The sequence below is a fragment of the Toxorhynchites rutilus genome, chromosome 1, assembly GCF_029784135.1.
Source record: "Toxorhynchites rutilus septentrionalis strain SRP chromosome 1, ASM2978413v1, whole genome shotgun sequence".
In the NCBI taxonomy this organism is placed as follows: domain Eukaryota; kingdom Metazoa; phylum Arthropoda; class Insecta; order Diptera; family Culicidae; genus Toxorhynchites; species Toxorhynchites rutilus.
The window spans coordinates 58,827,055-58,855,051 of NC_073744.1; the positions used below are offsets into that span (position 1 = coordinate 58,827,055).

General features: G+C 36.7%; 1 protein-coding gene across 1 annotated transcript in view; it reads right to left on the bottom strand.

Annotated features, from left to right (window-relative positions):
• Nucleotides 1-5,464: 5,464 nt before the first annotated feature.
• The window catches only part of LOC129781512 (uncharacterized), a 50,997-nt gene continuing 28,464 nt past the window's right edge, over nucleotides 5,465-27,997 (bottom strand). Inside the window, exon 2 of the mRNA XM_055789203.1 lies at nucleotides 5,465-5,565. Coding sequence (XP_055645178.1) covers nucleotides 5,465-5,565 — 101 coding nt within the window. The remainder of the gene's footprint in view (nucleotides 5,566-27,997) is intronic.

Genomic DNA, 27,997 nt, shown 5'->3' on the forward strand with positions numbered 1-27,997 from the left:
GCTCTTTTCTAGAACGCACGGCTCTGAAATGAACCGTTTTGCCCATCTCTAATGCTATACAATACAATTTCCTAATCCCTGAACGGTGTAAATTAATGGAAACTGGAATCATTCCAATTTTCCCATACACTTACTCTGCCGATTTGTGTGTATTCCTATTCGAACCGTCAATAACGAGCAACTAATACGACGAGCGACTTGAACTAACAGCCTCGAGCGAGCATGCGATTACAACACAACTAACATATAACACTCATTCCCCATGCTGATGTAACACACATAGCTTGATACAAGAATGGAAAGAATGGAAGATATTGCAAAATACCATTCAGAATCATATTTCGGACCAGGGCTCGGCATAGTCATAGTCAACTGTGGATAGTCAGCTGACTATCTGACTGACTACATCCGTATTCAGTTGGGAATGACTTTTGGCTTCTTCACGCAGTTTTTCCGCCAAAACGACTAAACAGTCAGTCGGTCTCTACGACTCGACTATCCCATTTCATTCTTCCCAGTCAAATTGTCTTCATTGTATTTTGGAGTGACTTCCCCCAAAACGAATTCGATCCTCTCTCTATCCCATGTATCACGTATACATGCATCGATGTTTGAGTTCAACGTTGCTTGACATACGCTACAGGTGAGCTAGATTTGTTTTGCTTCGTACACGAAAATTACACACACTTATAAATTAGCGTGCAGTGTGTGTGCGCTATTTTGCACGCTATTTACTAATACTAACGCGAGGACCTTTATAGCATACCTGATAACTGACTAAGTTCGTTGGTTTGAGTTCACGATGGGTAGACAATAAACCGTCCATTGAAGGGGTAACTTCTTTTTTCCATCAGAAATCATGTTTTCGATCTTCTTTATATGGACGTAAAAATAAGATTGCGTACGCGGGTAACAATTTCGTTCATAGGAGGGTAGAAATGTGGATTGAAATTAGTTGAATGAAGAGGCGGATTTGTATTCATTAGTCGCGTCAGTTAAAATAAACACTGACTGGGCTAGTTCATCATTCATCCTCGCTAGTCAACACTAGTCAATTCACTTTTTGTTGACGGCGACTGCCGGAGCAGTTCTTGTCGCAGCGAAGCTACTGAGAGTAGAGTCGGTCTTCATTTTTCACCTTCGAAGATTTCGGGCCCTGTTTCGGACACTTAAGGCGTTTGATGCAGAAAACAGATCTAAACTTTATGCACAGGTATCATTTGGTTCAATATGCCTTCATGCTTTCTACTTTGGTACCGACTTGGTTTTTTTATCCCATTTATTTATTTAAGGCTCATTAGCATTTTTGATGTAACAGAGCCGAATTTTAATCGTGTACATGTCACATGGTTATCATATCTATAATTAGCACATTACACAGTTGTCATTCGCCAGTATTCCTTCTATACCATTACATATGGTGCATTCACACAGTAGCCAATTAGGCGTAAGAGTATTCTTTCTGTTCTTCCATTATCCAGTTAGACAACCGGACAGCGGAGACAGTTGATATGATCATTGTTGAGTTATTTATAGAACAGCAGCCCGATGTGTCTTGCAGAGCAGAGCAGTTGTATGGATGAATCGATCTTATTTCGACCGTGGATCGATCTCCATCGCTGATGATTGTTGCGTGGACGTAGCTATTCTTCTGTAACAACACAAAGATGGTCAATGAGGGTCCTGAGTTTTGAACTCACGATCGATCGCTTACTAAGCGAACGCGCAACCAATGTGGTTACGGAGACCCCCTACCGACTTGGTTGAAAACATAAAAAAAATCGAATCGAAATCGAATCGAATCGAAAAATATGTTTTTCAATTGAAGCGAATAAGGATCAAACTTCGGACACTATTTATGAAAAAAATAAAATTTCGGACAGAGTGAATTCGAATTTCGGACACTCTGTTTGCATAACGGTTCCTAGTGGTTTCAGACTCAATTTATAATTCTGATGCAATGCAATAAAATGATCAAACATGAGAAAAGTGAAGTATTCGGGTGTTTTGGTTATTGTTTAAGGTATATTTGAAGATGTATTTTCCTTGTACCTTGATGGTGGTATCGGTTTCGCAGAACGAATTCCAAGGAATATTTTGAAACTTTAGGACAATACCTAAAGCGTTACATAAGGGTTTTGAAAATTCGGCACAATGGCTAAATCGATCGGATTCTGATATCGATACCACCAGCTGGAAAAACATGGTTTAGAGAAAAACGTGTTAAAACATTCGTACAGCAATACTATATCCCTTAAGGGAGTATTCCTGTAGAGACACGAATTCCGGGCGTTTTTTCGAGCTCCGTAAAAATGAAACAAATAATATTTTTACTATCTATTATATCATTATTTGTTCATCTGTCTTCTAACAGTAAAACAAAAATTTAACGGAGAAAAAATATTCATAACTAGAATAGTTCAGAGCTGATGAAGTGAGGAGGTTAAAGAAAAAAGTTGTACCATGGCGTACACGATACCAGCTTTTCTGGTTATCGGAAACAAAAAAAAAATCGAACAGATTCTGAATCAGCAAAGGCGTCGCTATCGCATGAACCTCGGACAAGTCAGAAACACGATTTTTGACAAATTGGCGGGCGTTTTAAAAACAAAATGCGGTTTAAAACGTTTTCCTTATGTTTCTCGATTTTTTTAAAATAGTAAAACTTTAAAAATATGATGTATTAGATGTTCATGTGATAGAGAAATGCAAGCAGGTTGTATTCATACAAATTCGACAGTAGAACTTTAGATATCGTGGATTCCAGTTTGAGAGATCTAGTTTCGAGAAAAACGCGTTTGAAGTCTATTGTCATGGCCATACCAGTTTAGATACCGCATCACTAAAATGGCTCAAACTCGGTTAATAATAGGATTTTCGATAAGTCCTTTCTAGAGCATATTCTGGAGAACCTAAACTACAAAAATATGATGGAAATAATCTTTGATTTTTTTCAAATTTCAAGACTAGAGTACTGCCTTAAGGTGCTCTCATACTTTTGACTGTAACATTCCAACGAAATCGAATATCGAAAAATCGTTTTAAGACAAAATTTCATAATAAGCTTTCCAAAAAATGCAAAAAAAGACAATTCCTTATCCGCAGTAGAGCCTATTTTGTTTCTCATCTGTTTCGTTCGTCCCTTAAAAAAATGTATTCTATTACTCATGATTGACATGATGTTTATTGTTATTAGTAACATTTTTATATACCTCAAATGCGCTCTGGCCAAACTTCATGGAATCGGAAACGAGAAAAAGAATACCTGGTGTCACGACTTAACTCGGGTTCCGCGGACATTGTTTGATAACATTTGTAATACACTGCGTTTCACAACTATAGAACCACTCATTTTTTCGGAGTTTCCAGATACATGTAAGAAGCCGGCTGAATTGAAGTATATAGTGTAGCATATAACAACTATCTTAATTTAAAAGACTGGCCACTTGAACTTTATTGTTGTGTTCAGGCGCGAAACATTCAAAAAACTAAAATTTCAGTGTTTCATAACTATAGAATCAGATGGGAAAAAATCTCACTTCATTACAAAATTAACGTGAATTTCACATGAATTACAATAATTTTCTAATTCGAAGGTCATCTTTAGTTCTCAATCAGTTCAAATAACCTATTCGGGGTGGTTATGACCAAGCTGCGCCATGTTGTAGTGTGTATCTCGTTCTACGCAGAGGATAATGCTCGTTTAAGCCCTTCAAATCGCTCATACTGTTTGTAAGTTGCATCTACTATTCGTACTATCACTCCTCATTAGTTCTAGATAGGGTTTTGATCTGGTAAACAAGCTGACCAGTCCAGAATCTGAAGCCCTTATTTATCAAACCATGCCATGAATTTCCGAATTTTATGAATTGATGCCAAATTACCCAATTATCACATTGTTTTTGATGTTAAAACAGCAGTAAACTGTTCATTCGTGTTGATGGTAAGCTACCTAAAACAGGCCTTTGAAAAGAACTGGCCACTTTTGAAATGGAGATAGCTGTTATATCCTACACTATATGCTTCAATTCAACCGACTTCTTACATATCTCTGGAAACTCAGAAAAAATGAGTGGGTCTATAGATGTGAAAAAAATTCAAAGAATGAGATTCATACAAACCGTTGTGATTTTTTTTTTAAATCAATGAATTTTTCGTCAAATTTCTAGTGCTAGAAACCAAAATATATCCAGTAGCTGCTTCCAACGCGTAGTTCAATATTTGCTTTAAACGCAATCAGTTCTGTTCCGACCCTGGAGCATCTTGTTGATTGCACCATATTGCGCTGATGAGACAGTGCCAGCGGCTTGCATATCGCCTGTATATACACACAAGCCTCGCGGCCCTTCCGGCGGATCGGATGCGCGTGTTATGCATTTTCCATCAACCGGATGAAACGCATTAGTGTCCACTCGCGAAACTGTCGGACCAATATCATGACGCGATGCAGCGAGGCCAGTGTCTATGGTGTATAGTCACCGAATTTCGGCGTCCCGATTTAGTGTATTCTCCCCGTCAGTGCTCCAGGATGATGATGGTGGCAGCGTTTTTTTTTGCCTTACTTTCTTTTTTTGCTGCCCAAGCCCAAACCCGTTGCATCGGCGATAATGGCGCCTCGTGTACATGCAGATGCATTCGAGCACGTTTGCTCATACACTAGGGTGGGGGGAGGGGGGTAAATTTCCCATTGATGTGGGGCTTCAGGAAAACAACGCGAAACAACATGAAGCGCGGCCGATTGAAATGCATTTTCGTCCCGCGAATGCAGGCAGCCAGACGAACGAGTGCGCTTATCGGCCACCAGCGGTCCTTCGTTCGGTCGGCTTGAATCTCGCCCGTCATCAGCGCGGATGAAGACGGAATAGGACGGCACACATCGGCGGAAGTAATGACGGTCACCGGGTGGATGGCGGACGGGGGTTGGTTCATAAAACAAAACAGGCCATATATAACGGTTCCACCCGCGCGCATTCTGAGCTCATCCTAGTGGGGCTGAAAATTCATCCACACCGGGCTGGGATGTGTTCAGGGTTCTTGAATTAACGATTTTCAAATAAAGTTGATGACCAAGACTGGTTAAATCAAACTCGGAACATCTTCAGGGTTAGTTCAAATATTGTTCAGACCATAAAAAGTGCATCGGGACCCACTATCCATTTTTCCGTGCAGCACAGAGTGATTCTTTCCCGCCAGCAAACGCATTTGCACACCGCGAAACGGGGCGTGTGTTCAGGATACTTTTTTCCACACCGGATGTGAGGTTGCTATTTGTTGCACGAATGTTGCACCGGGGGCACGACCTGCATATGGGTACCAGGAAGAGACATGCATCGTCAGCCTAGGCTGACTGGATGCTTCATCGCAACTCGCAACTAAACAACAGCGAATAGGCCCCGGCGGATTCAGCCTGGTTTGATGGTTGGGTGGGTGGGCGTTAAAAAGTTTGAGAGAGAGAGGACGAGAATCAGAGGATTTTCCCGGACGAGCTGAAGATGACGATGCAAAACGCATTGGCGGACTGACTATTATCCAAAACAACTGCATCGTCATCAGAATCACGGTTCCCTGGAACAGGGAGATGCACCAAGTGCGCACCCATACACGGACGGCAGCTACATCGGGAGACAGGACATCGCGAGGGACGGGCTCTGATGCATCGTTCCAACAAACCGCCAGCCAGCCATCCAGGAGAGATGAATGAAGATGAGAAGCGCATGGAAATTATTTGCTCCACTATAAATATGCGTCTGAAGCATGGAAATTTACAGCTTTTTTCAATTTTTGTCAACAAAGCCCGATATGTACTGCGCTGAAAAGGCTAACCCATGGACTGAATGGTACTCCGCTGTGTGCAAGAGCAAGCGTGGAGAGTGGAAGCGAACGTGTCAAGCTCACAACACAATCCATAAATTGCCTGGCCGAATAATAATTAAATTGTCGAGCATAGGCCAAAAATAGAAAAATGGCACCTCTACACGGATGTGAATACATGCAGCTTTTCCGAACCTTCCGGGGCCTGCCTTAATCATTGTGCGTTACAAGGGTACAAAATTCTTGAATAGCAGACTATAGGCTTCGTTAAGGTTGATCCCTCTTTCCCAGACCTTTTCAAATAGAGGAGATGTGTCTAAAACGCGCCTGCCGGGCAATTTGACCCGCCTAATTTTCTCGTAAACCAGCAAGAATAGAAATGCAATAGATATAGGCAATCGTGCTAGTCAATAATAGAATCCTACCATGCAAGTTTTACATTTGTAACATGCTTTAAAAAAATAAGAAAACTAATTTTCTTTGGAAGTGATTTTCGGTGAAATTTTCTACACCATTTCTATAAGGTTTTTGTTGCTTGAAACCGATTCAGAGGCGATAACTGTGCGTCATATTTATTGAGTCGAGTTCCCAATGAATATCTCAGATGAAGAAAATGGTAAGAAAGGATTTTTTTCTTTTTCAATTTTATATTTTCCGTATCAGCTTACCATCGGGCATTATGGCATACCCTCGATCGGAGTAGTGTGGAGAAAATGATGACACACTTCCCACCAAGTAATCTTTATATATAAAGGAAGGATTTTCCCACGTACGTGTAAAATATTATCACGGGAGAACGGCTGATCAGATCTGCGTCATCCATATATTTTTTGACGTAGGACTACGTCTAACCGGAAGATATAGGGGGTGAAATGGAAATCTAGGCACTGAACAAGTAGGAAAAAATGCAAGATTTGGAACGCTTATAACTCGAGCATTTCTCAATAGATCGCAAAGGTTTTTGCATCAATTGATAGGAAATATATCCACGCATCCATCATAACGAATAACATTTCATTTTTCTTGAGATAAATAATTGAATAAATGTGAAATATCAAGCATTGTCAAAATGCACTATGTGCCCATTTTCGATTGGTCCATTTTGTGCTTCTCAAATCGTACCGACCAAACCGGGCAACCAGAGCAGCAGCGAAATACAATGAAGCACGATTGGAAAGGAAAAAGAAAAAAATGAACGAAACATTGGTCGCGGTCTCACACGTGCGTTATTCTCGAGCCAGCCAGTCAGCTTAAAAATCCCCGCTCCGCTGCCGTAACGATCATTCTCATTCAAACCGTACACCACATCGGTTCGCATCACAACAAATCAACAAACCAACCCAAGCAGCCATGTCTGGACATGGTAAAGGAGGAAAAGTGAAGGAAAAGGCAAAATCCCGCTCGAACCGTGTTGATCTGGAGTTCCCCGCAAGGGTAGCTAGGCCGAGCGCGTTAGTACCAGTGCACCAGTCCACCTAGCCGGCGTTATATAGTTTCGGCCGCCGAAGTGATCGAGTTAGCTGGCAAAGCTGCTCGCGACGATAAGAAAACCCGCATTCGGAACAGAACACATTCGGTTCGGTGGACATCAAGACAGCGACAGTTGCAGCGAGTGGCGAGTGGCAAACGCAATCGCAAAACGGCATCAGGTAGCAGAAGAAAAAAGTTTGTTCTTTATACAAACTGCTTTGGTGGCAAATCCAGAACAAGGCGGCATCGAGAGCGTTCGAAATGTTTTTTTTTCAAAACCACGAGTACTAAGTTTTCTAAATTGGAACCATTCCATAAAACAAGGCGCCTTTCAGGACCATTAAACCTTCCAAAAAAGAGTTTAGGAAATACAGTTCAATGCTTTCTAAAACATTATCCAAAATAATAATAAAACACAAATTGATTTTTTCATAATTTGTTTGTCAGGATATGATGAGTATGTGAATTTGGCAGTTGTTCTGAGCTTATTGATTTTCATCAATTCTTAAATTGCTTCTAGATTGAAAGTACAGTAATTTACACTTATCTCGACATTTAGCTAATTGGACGGACCTGTAATGTGACATATTTAGTTGGACATTTTTGTAAACATAGAGTTCGGGGTCCAAATTATGACCCCACATTGAAAGTCGACACTGTACCGCTGTCATCGCAAATGTTCAATTACAGGTTAAAATTACCTCCAATCCGATACTGAGTGGTGGTAATGCGACGTGCCATTGAATGTAATTTACTGTAAAATATGTCACAAGCTGGATGGGAAGAAATTTTCCAACTGTGAAAGCTGTGGCGAGTGGCAAATGCAATCGCTAAACAGAAAGGTTTAGCCGAACAAGATGGGGATATCGAGTGATAACAAAACAATAAACTCTTTAGATTGAAGATAATTTTGTGATCCTGAAAAGGACCCTTTTTAGCCTGCATGTGAATCCAACGAGCGAACAAATCGTAATGAATGTATTTTTTTGCCATCGCTCCCTTTTAACGCCCATTCGTTCGTCTCGTTGGACTCGCCCCTTTGGCTGAGTCTGCCGATTTGTCTCTATCCTGTGAGTGTGTACCGCTAGAGTATAAAACACGTGGACCCCAATAAAATATCTTATTTTCTTTCAAACCGTAAACCCGTGTGGTTGTACGGCATCGGCATCGTGGACGTAACAAAGGAGGACAAGTTAAGGGAAAGGCAAAGTCTCACACGAACCGTGCAGGTCTCCAGTTCCCTGTTGGTCGCATTCACTGATTGCTCCGCAAGGGTAACTAGGCCGAACGGATTGGTGCCGGAGCACCAGTATACCTAACAGCGATTATAGAGTTTCGGCCGTCGGAGTGCTCGAGTTGGCTTGCAAAGCTGCTCACGACAATCAGAAAACCCGCATCAAGAACAGAGCAGCTTCGGTTCGGCGCTCATCAAGGCAACAATTAGTTTCAGTGAGTGGCAAAGTGTTTCTCCGGCACGTCGCATTAAATGTAATTTACTGAACAACATGTCACAAGCTGGATGGGAAGAAATTTTCCAACTGTGAAAGCTGTGGCGAGTGGCAAACGTAATAGCTAAACAGAAAGGTTTAACCGAACAAGATGGGAATATCGAGTGATAACAAAAACACAACACCAAAGGTTCTTTTCAGAACCATCAACATATTCATAAAGAGTAAACAGTAAACTAATCCATTTTTCAGGTAGATAGGTAGGTATTCACGTAGGAGAAGAAAATAAAACAATATATTTAAAATATATATTTAACAAAAGCTGTCCCCTTTGTATAGTCCTACGTCACTCCGGTTATGTCCCCGACATTACCCACCCGTCTTTTTTTGTCATAATTATAATCGGGAACCGAATCGGACGATTATATTTATTCCTCTGAAAGACAACGGAATTTAATTATCTGGAAGGAATTCTGAAGCATTGAGTTTTCGCCACCGCCAAAAATAGCAACGGTAGTGTTTTCGTTCGAAAGAAAAAACTAACCGGTAATAAATTGAAATCAAGTACAGCAACAAAGTTTACATCTCACCATAGGTACACACAAAGTTAATTTTTAGCACAAGTTATAACATCCCGATTTATTACATTGAATGAGCTGAAAAATAACAGAATATGTTCTACTCCCCAATACATGTATATCATGTATATAATATATATATATATATATATATATATATATATATATATATATATATATATATATATATATATATATATATATATATATATATATATATATATATATATATATATATATATATATATATATATATATATATATATATATATATATATATATATATATATATATATATATATATATATATATATATATGCTAGAGCCAATATGAGCGAGCGAAACAGGAGACACATTTAAATGAAGGCATATGAAAGCTTTTCGTATAGTTTGCCAAATACACGGCCCAGACAGAGCACTGGCAGCTATATGGATAGCGTGGTCGTGTGAAAAAGCTTCGCATTCCAGCCGGCCTTGGTTCGATCCCCATTGATGTCGTATGGACTTTTTTTTGGCACAATCGCAAATGAAATGCAAAAAAAAAACAGACAGATATGTCTGCTCGCATACATACAAACCATTTTTAAGCTTTTAAAACAGTTCATTATTTGCGCCAGCACACGAAATGGCATCATTTCTGCCAAAGATGAAATGTTTTCTGCCAACGCTAGTTTGGGTGTAGGGGATTTCAGGTGTTTCCTTGAAGACTTTCATCATCCTGTCCTCTTACGGCATTCATCAAAGCGTTTTTATATTCCGTTGTAATACATTGCACAATAGTCCAGGAGATGCATTTAAGTGGAAATTATCATTTAGAGCTCGACAGTTATTCTCTAGACAAAAACTGTCTTCGATAAAGTTGTTACATATGATAGAGCGCTCATATTCATGTTGCCAAAAATAGGGTGACCAATAAAAAATAAACTTTCTTATCTCTATAGATAGAGGTAAATATTGTTCAACAATGTTGTAGTCCCAATTAGTTGAGACATCTTTGTAGAATAAAGTTTTTTTTCTATCTCTTGAAATAACCGATATAGCTTATTTCTATGTTACGTTAGGGTCACCATTAAAATAACTGTTTTTCTCTAACTTTTATATTTCAAATTCTACATACAAACTGTCTTCGAAAGACTTTTAGAACATACTAATACAGACATTTTTCGATGCAGAGCTTGTCAATATCTCAACTTCACTCAAGGTTATTGATATTTCTTCCCAAAAAATACGCTCTCTTCAATTGCTTGCCGTTCTTTCTGGGGCAAACATAAAAAATGTTTGTTGACGGAAATTGAAAGAACAAACTTCACTCTATATAATATGTGATTTTCAAAGATATGTTATTTTTTTTATTTGAGTAAATTCAAATTAAAATCATGAGTTTTTGGGTGAAAACAGAATGCAACTCGGTGCTGATGCGCAACAGGATTTTTGTATCCAGTTGAGCTCCCACTCCTTGTGCACACATGCGCTCTGGCGAATGAGCATGCTCCGAAACACAGATGAAATGTTTGGTTGTCAGTGCCGTTCTTACGCCCAGTTTTAAGCTGAGTTCTACGCTGGAATTTTGCGCCGTGCTTGAGTCGTATTTCTATACTGCGCGCTTGAATCTGGATTGCTCTCTCTGTTGAGATATTTCTCGCGCTGTTGTTTTTATGCTTTGCTTAGAACGAAAGAAGACAAAGCGGGCGCTAGAATTTGATATGTATGTGTATGTGTGTGTGTATAGAATGAGACGCGCATCACACAAGGGAGAAGAAATGTTTAGTATCTGAGTTCTGCGCCGGGTACATTTTATGAATTTTGTGCTCTTCGCACCAAGAGAGGACACGAGTTTTCTTTGAGCGCGCGCTGATGAAAATTAAACTCAAGCGCAGCGTTGTATTTGTTTTCTGAAGACTGCCCATCATCGATGAAAAAAAAAATCTAACTTTCTTATCTTTATAGATAGAGATAAACATAGCTATAATATGTGATTTTCCAAATTAATTTAATCAACTTTGTAGAACATAGCTTTTTTCTATCTTTTAATATAATCGATCCAGCGCTTTTTTTCTAAGTTGCATTAGGGTGACCATGAAAAAGCGGGGTTTTTGCTCTAACTTATATATCCTACTCAAAGTTATTGATGGGTTTTCACCCAAAAACTCATGATTTCAATTTTATTTTACTCAAACACGAAAAATAACATAGTTTTGAAAATCACACATTATACAGAGTGAACTCTGCTCTTTCAAATGCCGCAAATAAACTTTGTTTATGTTTGCCCCAGAAAGAATGGCGAGCAATTGAAGAGAGCGTATTTTTTGGGAAGAAATATCAATAACTTTTAGTGAAGTTGAGATATTTACAATTTCTAAAATTCTAAAAAAATATTCTAAAAGTCTTTCGAAGACAGTTTGCATGTAGAATTTGAAATATAAATGTTAGAGAAAAAGCAATTTTTTAATGTTGACCCTAACGCAACTTAGAAAAAAGGCGCTATATCGGTTATTTCAAGAGATAGATAAAAAAAACTTTATTCTACAAAGATGACTCAAATAAATGGGACTACAACATTGTTGAACTATGTTTACCTCTATCTATAGAGATAAGAAAGTTAGACTTTTTATTTCATCGAAAATGTTGGTCACCCTATTTTTGGCAACATGAAAATGAGCGCTCTATCATATGTAACAACTTTGTCGAAGACAGTTTTTGTCTAGAGAATAACTGTCGAGCTCTAAATGCTAATTTCCACTTAAATTCATCTCCCGGACCATTGTGCATTGATGAATGCCGTATGTTTTCATTTCCCTGAAATTGGAAGAATGGTTAAAAATATTTCATGAATATTTTGCAACAAGAATCCAAATTACACCAATTACAACTTGGCCATTAATGTGTTAATCTGATTTCCAGCACAAATGATTCATATGAATTCTAATTGAAGTACAGAATATAGATACTAATATAACGTGTGTTCTGTGGTCTTTATTTTCCATATCCCACAGCTTCACTCGTAGCGATTGTTCCAAAAATATTGTTTGCAATAGTTGAGACATAATAACGGTTACGACTACGTCCAGAGAGGAGCAACATCAGTAGCTTCCACGCGGAGACTAGTGGACAGCTAGTTCCGCCAAATTGTTTTTAAACGACTGGAAATCACTACTCGAGCACACTCTAATGGTCAGTTAAACAACGGCCATCGAAACTCCCCATAAACAACGTCCGATCCTAATGCCGTATCCCAAACCCCGGAATGTAATTTAAAAGTTTCTAACTTTTCCGAAGGCAAACCATTGTCTTCCCACCCGGGCATCACCCGCCTTGGGTTTCTTCTGGCCGGCACCGCACCGCTCGGACCATACACACCATTTCTCATTAATTCTTCTTTATTATAAACAGCTTTGACGGCGCTGCCTTTGGCCTTAGCTGTGGCCACCATACCGGGTGCAAAAGGAGGTGGTGGTGGTGGAAGCTCGATCCCGCAACGCTGTGACCACTTTTACGAACTATAAATTAGTAATTTCAGCACAAAATTTTATCTGTTCCTTTTTCCTCTAAAAGACCCTGGCAAAGTTCGCTTCTCCAGTTTCGGAAACCAGGAGGGAAAACTATAACCCAGAACCCGATCCTGCAGGCCGGCTTTGAGCTTCACCTACTCAATATTCCGTCCCTTCCATTTCCATGAGAAAACATTATGTAGAGAGTTGAAGCGGAATTGGCAATGCGGGGGAGAGTCGAAGGAACACCTTACACCGCTTCCCACACCCGGGTAAATGACGCGCTGGAGCAAATGGGGCCATCGGACCGTAAATTTTAGTTTCGAAAATGTTCTTTTATAGTTGGACGCATGACTAGTGAAAAAGTCGAACTTTTCTCTAAAATAACAACAAAACCTTTTTTGACAACGTTCCTCCCGGGTACCCGAGGACCGGTCAACCCGTCTTCATTTCGGTTGGATGGATGGACCTTCCCCTCGTACCGAATTGTACTCGCAAGGATCCATCGTGTCGGGGCGCACCAGGACAAAGGAGCCCTCCATGCCACTCTTGGAGAGGGGGCTTTCTAATAGTTTTCGTCAGTGAGCATCAGAGAGCGATGGGATGGGAGAGAGCTGGGGCGTGTTACCACATACAACATGAAATGGGGTATCGGTTTTTGCTGCCATGTTTTCTCCATTTAGTTACGAACCACATCATCGTCAGGCAGAGCCCGTTATCCTACGACGAGTGTTGAGACTTTGCAAGTCGACGGGTGCATTTGGGCGGGCAATCGGGACGGAATTGTATGTTTCGAATCCAGTCGAGATATGGCCCCAGCTCTAGCACTGCACGGATTGGTTTACGAATAAAAAGTTCCTTCAGCTAAATGTACGTTTATGTTTACTTCGACACGGCTGGATTTGCTGAATCGCATCACAGCAATTATTTTGTTAGATAATGATAAGGAACTTTTCTTCCGAAGATGTTTGGGAATGTTATACAGATTCTAATATTCATGTATCTGAATGACAAAAAAAACCAAACATTTATCATTCAAAATAGTTTGTACAACAGAGAAGTATTCATAGTATTCGAAACACTTACAAAGTCTTCTATCGACTGAAAACAGGTGGCGCGATTTGCTTATTCAAGTTTGAGCTACAATGAGTAATTATTTAGTCAGGTAAGGCCAATACGTTGATATGGTATGTCTTAGACGACTTGTTATTCAGAAACAGTGATGTACACAAAAAAAAGAAAAAAATGGAAAATAGATCATATTTAATTTTTCAATTCGATTATTTTATTTCCTTTTTCCCAAATCTTTTATTTCCAAATTTTACTGTTCAGCCTTCTCTGACCGTTAGATTTAGTATCACTTCATTCTTTTATTGTTTCTGATTCATTTGTTAAGAGCTTTGGTGTATATATTCTTCAATGCATTTTTTGCCACTAGGCGGCTCTGCTCAATTTTTTCTGTTGTTTTCCGATTAATGTTTCATTCTGTACATTTACTTGTGCTCGTCCTGTATTTCAATTATTTTTTTTATTTTCTACGAATCATTTTCACATCATACAATTTATTTTCTTTTTCGTTCTATTTGTCTTCTTTGTGTTTTTTTCTTCTACTTGTAGATTTTATTTCATCATTGCTTCTCGATCTCTAATTTTCAATTTGTTTTCTTTTTTCCTTTTATTATTTTTTCTTGTATTTTGATTTCTCGTAGCATTGCCTTTTGTTTCTATATGTAGGAGAGCATAAACATTTTGTATTAGGATATTAATTCTATTTTATCCTATTTTGTATTATTTTTTAAAAATTATTTTATTCATTACTGGAACATTCGGCTTGATATATAGAAAAAAATATCTCTATGAATAATGTTCCTATGCCGTTGTTTCTTTTCGTTCTTCAATGTAGAGTTTTTTTCTTTCTTGTTATTTTGGTGTTTCGCTCATCCTTTTTCTTTCTCGTCTGGTTTTATATTTCTCTTTCAATAGTGGTTTTTCTTCGTATTATATATATTTCTTCTTTCTTATCAGTCCACCTACTCATTAGTTATATTTCGTTTATACGTATGTAAGAGATGAGTGATGACAATAATTAACATGAACATTAAACCTTTACGAGACTAAAAGTGATAATCAAGAATTGAACACATTCTGATATGTAATAAATTACAATTCCTAACCCGTGAATTAAACTATTCACTATTGACGAAAATTGTAAGCTTTCCTATTTACTATATGTGCTTCTCTGTTCACCTACCCGTGCTTTCAACAAGGAGCAACTACCGAATCATAATTTAAATATATCACTGCGAATTCTGTTTACCGGCAATAGTGTGAGATAAAAAGAATTCATAAAAAAAAGAACGTTGTTTTATGGTTCATTTACTGATATATTTATTTATTGACCTCATAGATAATGTTCCAATTCAATATTTCATTATTTTTCGATCTCATTCGAAATTCCGTCACATGAATGTTGAAGTTATTGTGTATCCTATTCTCTATTTTTGAGATTCTAGATTATTCATTTCTAGTCTCAAATAAGTGTTTATTCCTTCGTTTATTTTACGTTTATCACAATTTTTCTTATCTTCTGCCTATCTAAAACGATGACAACGAAGTTATTTTCTTCAGATCATACTGACGTTCTATATTTCATGTTTTCTTACTTTACTTACTTACTTTCAAATTTTTTTCAAGCAATTTTGGAAGTCTCATTTTTTTATAATTTTTAGCCTTGTGCATACGGTCTGGCAGACCGAGAATCAATGAGGTGGCTAAATTAAATTAAATTAAATGACTATCAAAACTGAAAGAAGCTAAAAAAAATATTTTCTGGAGTTTTTTCATTCAATTATTTTTTTTTTTTAAAATAAATACCAATGACGCCTAAAATACACAATAGCAATATATAACAGAGACACGCACAGTCTGTGAGTGTACGAGTTATGATATTGCGAGCGAGTACAGAAGGGTTAATAATGCATTCTTTATTCGTTTTCTTTTTTAAACGGTTTTATTTAGCTTGCCGTGTGATTTGTATATTTGTAACATGTTTGTCTGTAGCGCTGTACCACATTAATAAAAATTTGAACCCCTTCCTGTTGACCGACTGATCACACCTGTAACATTATAAAACTGCGCATTCCATGATTTTTTAAATCCAAGATGGCGGCAGCTACAAAATGGCGGTTACATATTTTCTCAAAACCCCATCAATATGGGTTTTTCCCAAACCTCATCGATATGGGTCCAATGAAAGGGTTTGACTAGTAGAACACAGTTATTTATGAAAAATGAAAATCCAAAATGGTCGCCACCACAAAATGGCGGACTACGTATTTTCTCAAAACTCCGTCAATATAGGTATCAAATGAAAGGGCTTGACTAGTAGAACATAGTTATTTATGAAAAATGCAAATGCAAAATGGTCGCGACCACAAAATGGCGGATTACATATTTTATTTAAACTCTAAATAAAACTAAATGAGAATCACACACCAGTTTTCCATTATCCACAGTTAGTTGTTTCATCATATGCCCACGATTTTATTTTAGTTTCCTCATTGTCCTAGATTAATGAAGAAAGGGATGTGATAGCTACTAACTGCTACTTGCCTAATTATTTTCTAGCTTTTAGTACATTAAACCGTTTAAATTAAAAAGTTTTTTTTTTACTTTTTTTGTCGTAGGACTACGTCTAACCGGAAGAAATAGGGGGTGAAATGGAAATCTAGGCACTGAACAAGTAGGAAAAAATGCAAGATTTGGAACGATTATAACTCGAGCATTTCTCAATAGATCGCAAAGGTTTTTGCATCAATTGATAGGAAATATATCTACGCATCTATCATAACGAATAACATTTCATTTTTATTGAGATAAATAATTGAATAATTGTGAAATATCAAGCATTGTCAAAATGCACTATGTGCCCATTTTTGATTGGTCCATTTTGTGCTCCTCAAATCGTACCGACCAAAACGGACAACCAGAGCAGCAGCGAAATAGAATGAAGCACGATTGGAAAGGAAAAAGAAAAAAAAATGAACGAAACATTGGTCGCAGTCTCACACATGCGTAATTCTCACGCCAGCCAGTCAGCTTAAAAATCCCCGCTCCGCTGCCGTAACGATCATTCTTTGTGTGGACACCGACTGGACAACATCGTTGCTGGACGAGCTGGACGGCGAGGGATCGAGTGCCTTTCTCAAGGCAAGAGGGCGGAGGTGGTAGCGCTGGAGTAGAATAGAGTAGAGTTTTCAAAGGGCCTTTCTCAAGGCTAGAGACGAATGAACTGCAAAAGTTTAAAGTCTCTATAATACAATACCTTCCTTCCTTCCGTAACGATCATTCTCATTCAAACCGTACACCACATCGGTTCGCATCACAACACATCAACAAACTAACACAAGCAGCCATGTCTGGACATGGCAAAGGAGGAAAAGTGAAGGGAAAGGCAAAATTCCGCTCGAACCATTTTGGACTGCAGCTTCCCGTAGGTGTATTCGCCAATTGCTCCGCAAGGGTAGCTAGGCCGAGCGCGTTATTACCAGTGCACCAGTCCACCTAGCCGCCATTATAGAGTTTCGGCTGCCGAAGTGATCGAGTTGGCTGGCAAAACTGCTTGCGCTTTGGTTCGGTGGGCATCAAGACAACAACAGGCAGACGCAAACGCAATCGCAAAACGGCAGCAGGTAGCAGAAAAAAAAGTTTGTTCTTCATACAAACTGCTTTGGTGGCAAATCCAGAACAAGGCGGCATCTAAATTGGAACCATTCCATAAAACAAGGCGCTTTTCAGGGCCATTAAACCTTCCAAAAAAGAGTTTAGGAAATAAAGTTCAATGCTTTCTAAAACATTATCCAAAATAATAATAAAACACAAATTGATTTTTTCATAATTTGTGTGCAAGGATCTGATGAGTATGTGAATTTGGCAGTTGTTCTGAGCTTATTGATAGTTGGGGACTTTCCAGATTATTCAATTTTCACCTATTTTTAAATTGTTTCCAGATTGAAAGTACAGTAATTTACAATTAGTTCGACATTTAGCTAATTGGACGGACATGTAATGCGACTTATTTAGTTGGACATTTTTGTAAACATAGAGATCCAAATTATGACCCCACATTGAAAGTCGACACTGTACCACTGTCATCGCAAATATTCAATTACAGGTTAAAATCGCCTCCAATGCGACACTGAGTGGCGCTTCGGCACGTCGCATTGAATGTAATTTACTGTACAACATGTCACAAAGCTGGATGGGAAGAAATTTTCCAACTATGAAAGCTGTGGCGAGTGGCAAACGCAATCACTAAACAGGAAGGTTTAGCCGAACAAGATGGGAATATCGAGTGACAACAAAACAATAAACTCTTTAGATTGAAGATAATTTTGTGATCCTGAAAAGGACCCTTTTTAGCCTGCATGTGAATCCAACGAGCGAACAAATCGTAATGAATGTATTTTTTTGCCATCGCTCCCTTTTAACACTCATTCGTTCGTCTCGTTGGACTCGCCCCTTTGGCTGAGTCTGCCGATTTGTCTCTATCCTGTGAGTGTGTACCGCTAGAGTATAAAACACGCGGTCCCAAAAAAAATATCTCATTTTCTTTCAAACCGTAAACAAGTGCGGTTGTACGGCATCGGCATCGTGGACGTAACAAAGGAGGACAAGTTAAGGGAAAGGCAAAGTCTCACTCGAACCGTGCAGGTCTCCAGTTCCCTGTTGGTCGCATTCACTGATTGCTCCGCAAGGGTAACTAGGCCGAACGGATTGGTGCCAGAGCACCAGTATACCTAACAGCGATTATAGAGTCTCGGCCGTCGGAGTGCTCGAGTTGGCTTGCAAAGCTGCTCACGACAATCAGAAAACCCGCATCAAGAACAGAGCAGCTTCGGTTCGGCGCTCATCAATACAACAATTAGTTTCAGTGAGTGGCAAAGTGTTTCTCCGGCACGTCGCATTAAATGTAATTTACTGAACAAAATACTAAATACTGTTAGAAAATAAACTTTGTCACAAGCTGGATGGGAAGAAATTTTCCAACTGTGAAAGCTGTGGCGAGTGGCAAACGCAATAGCTAAACAGGAAAGTTTAACCGAACAAGATGGGAATATCGAGTGATAACAAAAACACAACACCAAAGGTTCTTTTCAGAACCATCAACATATTAATAAAAATTAGTTAAAACAGTAAACTAATCCATTTTTCAAGTAGATAGGTAGTAGAAGAAGAAAATAAAACAATATATTTAAAATATATATTTAACAAAAGCTGTCCCCTTTGTATAGTCCTACGTCACTCCGGTTATGTCCCCGACATTACCCACCCGTCTTTTTTATTACTCATTCAATCGAGAAGCTTCTGTAGTTAATTATCTGTTATATCGTTTAACTAAAATAGATACTTTTCGATCTGAGTACGTTTTATTCACTGTCAATTCATATTCAACATTTTGAATTGTTTATATTGTTTCCTTGTTTTTTTTATATTTTCTTATTTTTATTTTTATTTTTCAGAACATTGTCATTCGTATCTATATTTGAGAGATTTTTTCAGACTTTTCAAAACAATTAAAAATGCTTGAGAAATGCTTGATGGTTCTTTTTATTTTTACGTTCAACATTCATTGTTAATTTATTGTGTAACAATCCTCCAATAATTGGATTTGGATGCTTCTTGATTATCCTTTTTACTTTGATTTTGTGTGATAATCATAGTTTTTATTTTGCTTTTCGATACATTATTCATAGGATCAATTATATATTAAACTTGATTATCACATGACTGAATATTTTTGTTAATGTTCTGATGACCGACAAAAGTATGAAATATAATGAAGTCATAACAGAAAATAAAATTTTTTCGAAGTCTCGTTCACTCATATTTTTAGATTAATTGATCTCTTAAATAATTTTCTGAACGTTCCAATTCAATTTTTCATAATGGAATTACAAATTAGATCTAACACATTTGTAGTTCCGCCACACGAATGCTGAACTGCCTTTGTTTTTGTTCCTAGTAAATTAAATGAATGAATATAATCGAAGATCGGAAAATATTGTGTTTTCATTTCATTCATCTTTTATATTTCTTTTTCACATCGATGGGTAGTTATCTTTGTGTGTAAATTTTATTCACTGGTGATTCGTATTTATTTTGTAAATATTTTTTCCCGAGCGAAAAAGATTACAAAATGCATAGATTTTTTAAATTCTTTTGTTTGAAATTTTCTCGATACTTTTTCTTTCATTTTGATTTTCCAATTGCCGACAGTGAGTACGGAATACAAAAAAAATGAAGAAAAAACATTGTTCTCCGATTCATTTACTTGTTTATTTTTTTCGATATATGCCCGATATATGAAATTATTTTTCTTCATGTTACAATTCAATAATTCATAGCTATTAAGGCTTACAGAAAATTACACCACTCATATGCTGAACTTTATTTTTTTTAGCCTTCTTGTTGTTTCCTGGTTTCTAACTCATTTCGTAAGCTTCGGTCTGTTCAGAACATTTTCAATAGAAACAAAACAAGAGAACGGTGAAGTGTGAAGAAATGAGTAAAATACCAAAAACTCGAAATGTACTTAATTAGCGAATAAAAATAAGCAGAAGATTAGAACATTCCATATCGATGGGAAGCGCAATAAGAGATATAAATAATTAATAGATAACTTATTAAGTGATAAACGAATATTATCAGTAAATCGCAAGGATCATGAATATATCTAAAGCAATCGTCTTAGAATCTAAAGGTAACAATGAAATAGGAAGTGATTTATTCATATGACACATTTTAAATAAGTCAATAAACATGCTGCAGAAGGAAACAAAAAACCCGTGGAAAAAATAGGAGCCAGAATATAAATAAAAATAAAAGGTGGAGAAAAAATCATCCTAAAAACTTATATCAAAAACGCCTATTCCTCGGTTTCGTTTTAAGTTTTTTCTGATCAATTCTTCTTCTTTTTTGTAACCGTGAAAATTGGATACAGAGCAGAAAACAAAGCCCATTAAATCATATAGAAAGTATACAGATAAAATTTCTAAATCTAAAAAACCGAAGCACTTAGTACGAAATAATAATAACAAATTATTAATTTTCAATGTTTCTAGGTTCGTGTCGTATTCGCTTTTTTCTTTTTGTGTTCCACAAAAGTGTGTTTCGGTTTGTCTGTTTTTTTTTGTTCTGTGTAAATTTCCCATTTTTCCCCTTTTTTGTCTTTTTTTTTTTGTTATATTTTTTTGGCTTCCTTTACCTTGTAATTGCCGTTCCGTTCCATTATGTTTTTTTGCGAATCTAAATCTTTTAAAGATAAGAAACATAGATTGGACAATAAAAATGTTGTTCATTCGATCAGTTGTACTCTTTTTCACTTTTCATTCATACATTTGTTGCCTGTTGCACTATTTTCATCATTTTACTCTGATTCTTTTTTGTTATTCCAGTATGATTTGTTCGTAACCTTTTATTTTCTTGTGTGAATTTAATATTGGCGAATATTTTCTTCTGATTCTCTAATTCTTCGTTTGTTATTTGTTCTTCTTTTTCTGGCATTAACACGTTGAGTCCCGTGACGGTCTCCAGGGACTGGCGTTGAGCTTTTCGTTAGAGAAACGTTATACACTGGGACTGACAGCTACAACATAAAAAATAAAAAATAACATTATTAGTTTTTGGGTGTTTTACGATATGTGACAACTTTCTAGTCGAATTCCTGACTATTTTATTTTCATAGAGACTATTTTAATATTTTAGCGGGATATTTTGCAAATGCTCTGGAGGCGGACTAGATGGATGACACTGCAAGAACAAATCGGAGCTCAACGTGTTAAACGGACTTCAATATGATTTATTTTATTCCATGTTATTATTCTCTTAACTTTGAGCAGCTGTTTTTCAGCTTTTAGTCAAGAGAATTACGAGAAAGCATGATTTTTTTTTAATTTTCTAAAGCTTTATCGTAATTAATTCTTCTCTTCCTTCTCTGATTTTTGTTTGATTCTATTAAGACCTTCTTCTCTGCTCTCTCTCTTTTTCTTAGAATTATACTAATCTAAACATATCTTTAACTAATTGATCTATAGATTTTATCCTGTATTTATATTACTTTTTTCGCTTTTATATGTATTCCGATTTTTCTCTTACTCTCCATTCCTTTACTCGTTCATGGAAATTGAACAAAACGAAATGACGGATACAGATTTCATAAACAAAAAATATGAAAAACTAAATCGGAAAAGAAATACGAAACGGCCAATATGGAACACGCGGGTAAAATGACAACAATCACAACATACGGAGTACCTAAATAACAAGAACAAATAAAGGAAGAGAAAAACATGAAACTCCTGAAAATCACAGGGAGAAACAGCATAACTGGAACAAATGGAACAAATTAACCGATGGAAACAAGCAAACGGTAAGAACGGTAACGGTAAGAAAATCAGAGTTCCACGAACAAAAAAATAAAGGAAACAAATATGGACATCGCATTAACAAAGTAATTAGTAACAATAAATAGTCGGAGTACAATGATTTGTACAACTGATTTGAAGAATATTGTACTGAATAATCTTATCTTGTATTTATACAACTTTTTCACTTCCATATGTTCTCCGATTTTTTAAATTTATTTTTTACGTGAATGTCATGTGTCCGTTACTTGTTCATCTCTTTCAGTAAATTCATCCTTTTCTCAGTATTTCTCTTATTTTACTTTCTATTCCTTTGCTTGTTTATGGAAATAAAACAATACGAAACGACGGAGACAGATTTAAAAAAAATGAAAATAAATAGCGAAACAACTAAATGTGGAAACACGCGAGTAAAATGATTACAATCACAACATTCGGAGTACCTAAATAACAAGAAAAAGAAAACAAGATAAAGTCATGAAACTCATGAAAATCACAAGGATAAACCGAATAAATGACTACTTGGTAAATTGAGTACACAAATGGAACAAATTAATCGATACAAACAAGCAAACAATAAGAAAGGGTAAGAAAATCAGAGCTCCACGAAAAAAAGGAAAGAAATATCGACATTACTATAACAAAGAAAGTAGTAACAATAGAAGAAGGAGTACCATGATTTAAACAATTGATTTAAAGAATATTGTACTGAATAATCTTACGTTGTATTCATACCACTTTTTAACTTCCATATGTATTCCGATTTTAATTTTTTTTTACATGAATGTTATGTGTCCGTCACTTGTTAATCTCTTTCAGTAAATTCATCCTTTTATCAGTATTTCTCTTATTTTACTCTCTATTTCTTTGCTCGCTTATGGAAATAAAACAATACGAAACGACGGAGACAGATTAAAAAAAAAAGAAAAATCAAATCGGAAAAGAGATAGCGCAACAGCCAAATATGGAAACACGCGAGTAAAATGATAACAAACATTCGGAGTACCTAAATAACAAGAAAGAGAACATACGAGAAGGTCATGAAACTCATGAAAATCACAAGGATAAACCGAATAACTGACTACTTGGTAATTTAAGTAAATAAATGGAACAAACTAATCGACAAAAACAAGCAAACGGTAAGAAAAGGTAAGTAAATCAGAGCTCCACGAGAAAAAGGAAAGAAATAACGACATTACTATAACAAAGAAATAAGTAACAATAGAAGTCGGACACAATGATTTATACAATTGATATTTTATAATATTATAGAATATTGTATTGAATAATCTAATATAAGGAACGAAATATCGACATTACAATAACAAAGCAATAAGTAACAGAAAAGAAGTACAATAATTTAAAGAATGTTGTATTAAATATATGGAGAAACATTTCATAAAAACTTGGACGAAATAATCAATATTATAAAACTAAAACAAGCTAGGAATAAGAAATTATCATTATTCCTTGCACAATTTTAAATTAGAAGCTTTTGAAAAAAAAATTGTCATCATATGAAATGCCATTGAAAATAGAATTGGGGAAATAACAACGACTATTCCAAACAGAACATGAATATCAACTCAAGGAACAGAAAACAATATCAGCACAAGGTTCATTCATTCATTTTCACTTGTTTTTTCATCTTTTTTAAACCTATTCTCGAAAACATGCTTTTCGTATCGTTTCGTTAGCTCTATTTTTCATATTCTTATTTAAGCTGTTCAACTTAAGGTGTATTTGTTTAATTTCTATTCAGCCATTCCATGGCAAACCGAGTGGTTCTCAGATTTTTCATGTAAAGTGATAAAGTGGTTGTTTTTTTCGCAAAACATTAGTAAGGTTTTTTTTTATTTTTTTTCGTTCGGGTGACCATTTTGATGGTCAATGTATGTTCCACTTTTTTCCAAAAATGACTTTTTTCAAGAATTCATGGCTTTTGAACTACAAGACCATATCAGATGATCGATGTATCAAATTAAAGCCAATTAGATATTCTTTTTATAAAAAAAAAATATACTTGTTTGTTTTTTGTTGTTTACATGGCTCTGGACTAAAAGGCGCTATATTTTCCAGATTCAAAATTCAGAGATGTGATTTATGTCGTTTTCATGTTATGATTTTTCAAATTTACCCGATGATTGAAAAAAAAATTTTCCCCAATCATTTTCTCCTTTTTAAAAAATGACTTAAAAAATCTCAACGTTTGAACCACTGGACCGATTCAGATGATCGACATATCAAATTTAAGCAAATGAGCTAGTCTTCTTAAAAAAATATCACATTTACAAAAAAAAAAATTATTTTTATAATTATTGATTGAATTTGTTTTTTATAGTTAACTTGGTCAAAGATACAACTATATTCAAATAGAGATAGAGATGGAGTTATAGATAGCGCTACATTTCGATATATTTTTTTTTCTTGAAGGCTAAGTATTTTTTACATTAAATATTAAAAAATCAGAGATGTGTTTCTGTTCGTTTTTCAATTATGATTTTTCAACATTATCTTGTTTCCAGTCTTCGTTCCATATTCCTATGCGAATAGTCTAGGATCCTAATTCGTCGTTGTAATGTTTTTTTCAAATAGGATTATTGGCTTAAATTTTATATATCGATTATCCTAATCAGTCTAGTATTGAAAAAGTTATGAATTTTTGAAAAATCATTTTTTGTAAAAAAGGGGGAAAAATGATTTTTCGGGCCATCAGTTAACTTTGAAAAATCATAACTTAAAAATGGCAAAAATAACATCTCTGATTTTTGGATATGTTATGTACAAAAGACCTCAGATTTCAGGAAAAAAAAATATAACCCCATTAAAACAACAAAAAACAAGTACAATCAAAAATTAGGAAAACAAAATTAATTTTTTTTGTAAGTATTATATTAGCTAATTGGCTTTAATTTGATATGTCGATCGACTGAATCGGTTAAGTGGTTCAAAAGTTAATTTATTTTTTCAAGTCATTTCAAAAAAGGGGAAAAAATTGTTTTTTAACAATCGGTTAAATTTTAAAAATCATAACTTAAGAACAACAAAAATCACATCTATCTCTGAATTTAAAATATGTTAAGTAAAAAAAACGCGTTATAAAGCTCAGAGAAACAGCTTGTATGAATGAGAGATTCCATCAATCTATTCCCTTCATGCCCACCAGCGTAGAGAAGAAACCGTTCCTCCGGTGAGCGTGTTCTCCCAGTATTCGTGCATTAATTCTCCAGTCCGCGCTCATTTTTTTTTTTTTATCCAAAATATATATTTTTATTAAGGCTCATATGGCGTCAACCTGACGCGGCCGGGAGTTCAATATTTCGACAATGTTTGCCTTATAACTATGTTAGTAATATGTAACCGATTACTCGCGGTTGGCTCGAGGTTAGTATTACAAGTGTTTTCGTAATTGTGATGTTGCTGTCTTCAATGATCTGTACCTGTGCCCGACACGGGATACTGCCTATTGGGATGCAGCTGACCATTAATCAGCAACGCCCCCCTAGTCTGTACCCCATATCTAGCGTGGTGCGTCTTTCTCGCCTCGAGGAATCCAGGATAGAATGGTCACTAGCCGGCGCAATCATCAGCTCGTGTAGAGTTGTCATGAGCGGTACAACCTTTGGCTTTTGTTGAATCATCAGTGGACTGCACAACCTTTGGCCCGTGTATCTGTAAAGAGTGTGTGTATGTATTGCCGCGACTAAGTAAAAGTTTATCGATCGGATAGGAGGGATATGAAACGGGGACACAACGAAGGAAACATCATTAAACGTTGACATCGGCGTTTCTGAGGAACAGGTATAGATGAAGCAGAAGATCAGGATCCCGGCTACCTAAGATATCCCGGACGGGGATATCCGATTGTCTGCCTTTTGCTCTCAGTGCTCTAGAGAGCTGAGAGCGAGCAGCATGGAACCGGATACACGACCAGACAACATGCTCGATGTCGTGGTAGCCATCGCCACAATCACAAAGATTGTTTGCTGCGAGCCCAATGCGATAGAGATGCGCGTTTAGGTTGTAGTGATTGGACATAAGCCGAGATATCACGCGAATGAAATCACGACCTACATTCAATCCCTTAAACCATGCACTCGTCGAGACCTTAGGGATAATCGTGTGTAACCAACGACCGAACTCATCTTCACTCCACATGCGCTGCCAACTAACGAGTGTGTCCTGACGAGGAATGTGAAAAAATTCATTATAGGCAATTTGCCTTTCAAAAAGTGTGCCTTCTGAAGCGCCCACCTTAGCTAGCGAGTCCGCTTTCTCATTCCCCGGAATCGAGCAATGAGAGGGAACCCATGCTAAGGTAATCTTGAATAATTTTTCGACCAGAACACTCAATAGATGTCTTATTCTTGTTAGGAAATAAGATGAGCGTTTATCAACTTTCATTGAACGAATTGCCTCTATTGAGCTGAGACTGTCTGAAAAAATAAAATAATGGTCGATGGGCAGTGTTTCAATGATCCCTAGTGCGTAGTATATCGCACCCAGTTCAGCGACATACACGGAACAAGGATCTTTGAGTTTGAAAGAGGCACTGGAATTTTCATTGAAGATGCCTTTCAACTTAAAGTATATGTTGATGTTTACTCGTACTATCCTTCAGTTATTCGAATCAACATTTCGTTTTCTCTATTGTTTTCCACAACTCAAAAAAAAATCAAATTTTCCATTTTTTTCTATTTGATCCGCATTCCTCTAATTAATTTATTTCGGCATCCGTTTCATGATTTTCCTAGCTGTTCCTCTCATCTCATTTCGAATTCTGTTTATTTTACTTGCTTGTTTCACGTGATGTGTGATTGTCTTCTCTTATATTTATTTATCTGTCTAAATTATTTCCGAGACTTAAAACTGTTCTTTCGTCTATCTTTTCGTTCGTATCATATCACATTTAGTTTTCGCTTTCCTGTTTATTTGTCATTTTGAGAATAATGCTTGTTCATCGACTTATCATATTTTTTATGCTCTGATTCTCAGAACTCACGGTTTCATTGATTTCATCGATTCATAATTTGCTTTTTTTCTACCTTCGAAAGCTAGTGGAATATGTTCGTTAAATCTTTCAATCTTCTCCCCTTAAATGATTCGAAAGTATATTACCATTAAAATCTTATGATTATGGTATCACCATTTGCTTCATGGAACAGCTATTATAATCCGAGCTATTAAACTACAGCATCGTTGCGGAATAGCTTAGCGAAAGACATAAAATCCTTGGGGCGTTCGTTCCTGAAGTAAACGTCGGTTCCATCGTCGAGCAGGACTTGTTTGTGTGTGTATGTGTGTGTGTGTGTGTACCCCGTGTGGGCTGGGAAAGGCGGCCCATAGAGCGATTGATGCTGATGTGGCTCAGACGCAGAACACTCATCCGAAACATAAGAGAGCGTAATTTTCAATGAACGCATTCCTCGTCCATCGGTCTGAAACTCATGCAGAGGACCGATGGTACGGGAACTTTACCGGACGGTGGCTCCTTGCAATAAAAATAAGCAAAATTACTCTCGGTTCTTCACGAGCCATAAACTTTTAGCCCCAGGCGTTAGTACCTCTGCAAATAGTGTTGTAATTCCGGCCCGAGCAAATACATTCGAAAATATGAAAGGGACCTTGGTCTTGGCCGAAGATGAGATGGAATTTGATTTGAATTGAAAATTGAAATGTTTCTATCAATGGCGGTTGAACCGTTGCTGTCTTCTGTGCATATTTTTTGCTATTTCTAAATAGAAAAATGGAAATGCAACTGATTACATATACCGGAG